The sequence below is a fragment of the Aureococcus anophagefferens genome (assembly GCF_000186865.1).
Source record: "Aureococcus anophagefferens unplaced genomic scaffold AURANscaffold_13, whole genome shotgun sequence".
In the NCBI taxonomy this organism is placed as follows: Eukaryota; class Pelagophyceae; order Pelagomonadales; family Pelagomonadaceae; genus Aureococcus; species Aureococcus anophagefferens.
Genome location: NW_008705573.1, coordinates 608,270 through 610,932, shown reverse-complemented (window position 1 = coordinate 610,932; position 2,663 = coordinate 608,270). Strand labels below are relative to the sequence as shown.

At 69.7% G+C, this 2,663-nt stretch overlaps 1 protein-coding gene across 1 annotated transcript in view; it reads left to right on the top strand.

Annotated features, from left to right (window-relative positions):
• The window catches only part of AURANDRAFT_65159 (hypothetical protein), a gene marked incomplete at both ends in the record, with an annotated part of 3,876 nt that extends 3,524 nt beyond the window's left edge, over window positions 1–352 (top strand). Inside the window, one exon of the mRNA XM_009040090.1 lies at window positions 328–352. Coding sequence (XP_009038338.1) covers window positions 328–352 — 25 coding nt within the window. The remainder of the gene's footprint in view (window positions 1–327) is intronic.
• Between the last annotated feature and the right edge of the window lie 2,311 nt (window positions 353–2,663).

The window sequence follows — 2,663 nt, the reverse complement described above, 5'->3', positions numbered from 1 at the left end:
GGCTCTTCTTGACTCTCGTCGTCGGAATCGTCGCCCCATGCCCCTCTCAGTTTCGAAACGCCGTCGTCGAGGGCCGCGAAGGAGTCGTACGAAAAGCGCTCGGTATCAGTTCGGAACGCGAGTTTGAGATTCGGTGCGGCCTTCCGAATCCGAGCAATGATTGATGGATATATGGGAATGTGAGCCCAACTCATGTTCGGGTTCATAGCCATGATTTCCCTCATGTCCGTCACCTCGTCTTCAACCTCTTCCGAGTCGTCGTCACGTATGGGGTCGAGCTTCGATTTCTGGCAAAAGTAGTGACCGCAGTCATTGCATTGATAATAGGACATCCCGTCGCCGCGACTGTTGAGATTTACATTGATACTTCCGCACCCTTTCGTAGTTCTCGTTCGTTCAAGTCGGTCCGGACATCGCGGCGGCCGGTTGCCCCTTCGAGCCTCGCGATCGCGTCGGAACACCAACCCTGGGTGCCAATCGCGGTCGTACAACTCGAGGCAGGTGATGACGTGTGCCCCCCCCCGGGAACGGGTGGTCAAGACGGTCCGCAGGTCCGGGAACGGTTCGCCGGGACGTACGGCGTCGCGATGCAGCGACCTGTAGTTGACGCACAGTGTGTCCGTGTACTGACAGATATCCTTGACGTCATAAGGATCCAGGGGAATCGCTGAGACGTCGAGCTCGCGTAGTGACGTGCACCGATCCAAGAGCGTGAGGATGCAGGAAGAGCTCAAACGAAAGCAGTTTCGGAGCCCGAGGCGCTCGAGGCGCTGTAATTCGCAGAAGTCGCACTCGAGGCAGTTGCCAAACCCGAGCTCGACCTCCTCGTTGCAGAAGGTGTCCAGGGAGACCCAAGTCCGATGCGAGAGCACCAGCGACGTTACTCGCGGCGACCGGGCGACGACGGCCTGGAGCGCGGCGTCCGCGGCCGAGCGCTCGCTCGACGCAAAGGGGAGCAACTGTGAAAGTCCGATGTCAATGGTCTCGAGTTCCCTGGAGAACGCGTCGAGCAGAGCCCGGCCGCCGCAGCGCGCGAACCGCAGAGCATCAGGAGTCGAGAGGAAGCGACCGATCTCGCCCGCTGCGCCGCAGTGCATGACCCGCCCAAAAACGCCGGCCGATGCATGCCGCGCCGGCACCTTCGACTTCTTCACTGCCGAGGCCGTAGCGCTCGACGCCGCGCGCTTGCGGCCATGTTTTGGCGCCATGTCCCGCTCTCGACCCGGGTGATGGCCACGTCGATGAGTCCCCACAAAGCCCCGCGACCAAAAAAATCACATCTCCTCGACCCGCGAAGCCTCCGCGACGACGTCCGCACCCCGTCGATCGACACCAAGTAGAAGACGAGGCAGAGGGTAACTAACAGCGGGGGGGCGGGTAAAGGGGGGGCGGGGGGGCCGGGCGTCGGATGTTCCCGGCGGCGCGGCTCACGGGGGCGCGGCGGGGCGGCGGCCGCGCGCGCGCGCGAGCGCGCCCCGGAGCCGCCGCCACTTGCCGAGGGGCGAGTTGCGGAGGAGCACGCCGAAGGCGAAGCGGGCGCAGCCCGGCCGCGGCGGCGGCGGCGCCGGGCTGCTCTTGCGCGCGAGGCGCACGCGGGACCGCTCGACCCACAGACTGCCCGTGCTCAGGACCTTGCCGATCATGAAGAACTCCTGGTCCTTGACGCGCTGGACCGAGGCCTCGAGCCAGGCGCCGGGCACGTTCTTCGAGCCGCACCAGACCTCGACGTTGTCGTGGAGCAGAATCTTCCGCTCGTCGTCGTCGACCGGCGCCGCCCATCGCAAACGGTCGCGGCTCACCCACTCGTCCCAGCGGCCCTCCCAGCCGGGGAACGTGACCTTGTACCAGCTCTGGGACGCGTGGACGCGCCGCAGGTCGCCGGCGCCGGCGCCGCCGGGCCGCGGGCCCGCGGCGCCGCCGTCCGGTTGGGCCGGCGCGGCCGCGGCGCCGCCGGGCGGCGCGCGGTCGCCCGCGCCGTCGAGCTGGACCTTGTCGACGACGATGGCGACCCACCAGGCCGTGCCCCGGTAGATCTCCAGCGACTCGAGGCGGAACTTGCCGCGCCACGCGACCTCGACGGCGTCGCCGACGCGCGGGTCGAGCAAACGCGCCTTGAACCGCGCCTTGTAGCTCCCCCGGGGCGACAGGGCGCCGCCGCGCGCCACGACGGGCACGACGCCGGCGAAGGCGCCCTCGTCCTCGGACTCGGACTCCTCCGCGCGGACCGCGCGCGGCCGCGGCGCCGCCGGCGCCGCGTCGCCGTCGCCGTCGCCGTCGTCGCCCGCGGACGCGACGCGGCGCCGGTTCCCGGCGGGCGGGGGCGCCTCGGCGCGGCTCGGCCGCCGGCGCACGGCGTTGGCGAGGCGCGTCGTCACCGTCGCGGCCTCGGGCGCGTCGTCGGCGCCGCGCCGATTGCGCTGGCGCTCGCGTAGCTGCGCCTGCGCGGCGATGGCCCGCGCGGACCGCCAGGCCCAGGGGCCCGTGCGCTCGCTGTCGTCGGCGCGCGTCGCCTCGGCCGCGCGCGCCATCTCGCGGAAGCGGCTCTTGTAGTACGTGCGCCAGAGGTAGTCGGACGCGGACAGGTTCCGCCACTCGCGCGACACGTGCCTGCGGGGGCAGCATCGGGGTCGGGGGGCAGCCCCCGTCGGGTTCGGGGGGGGGCG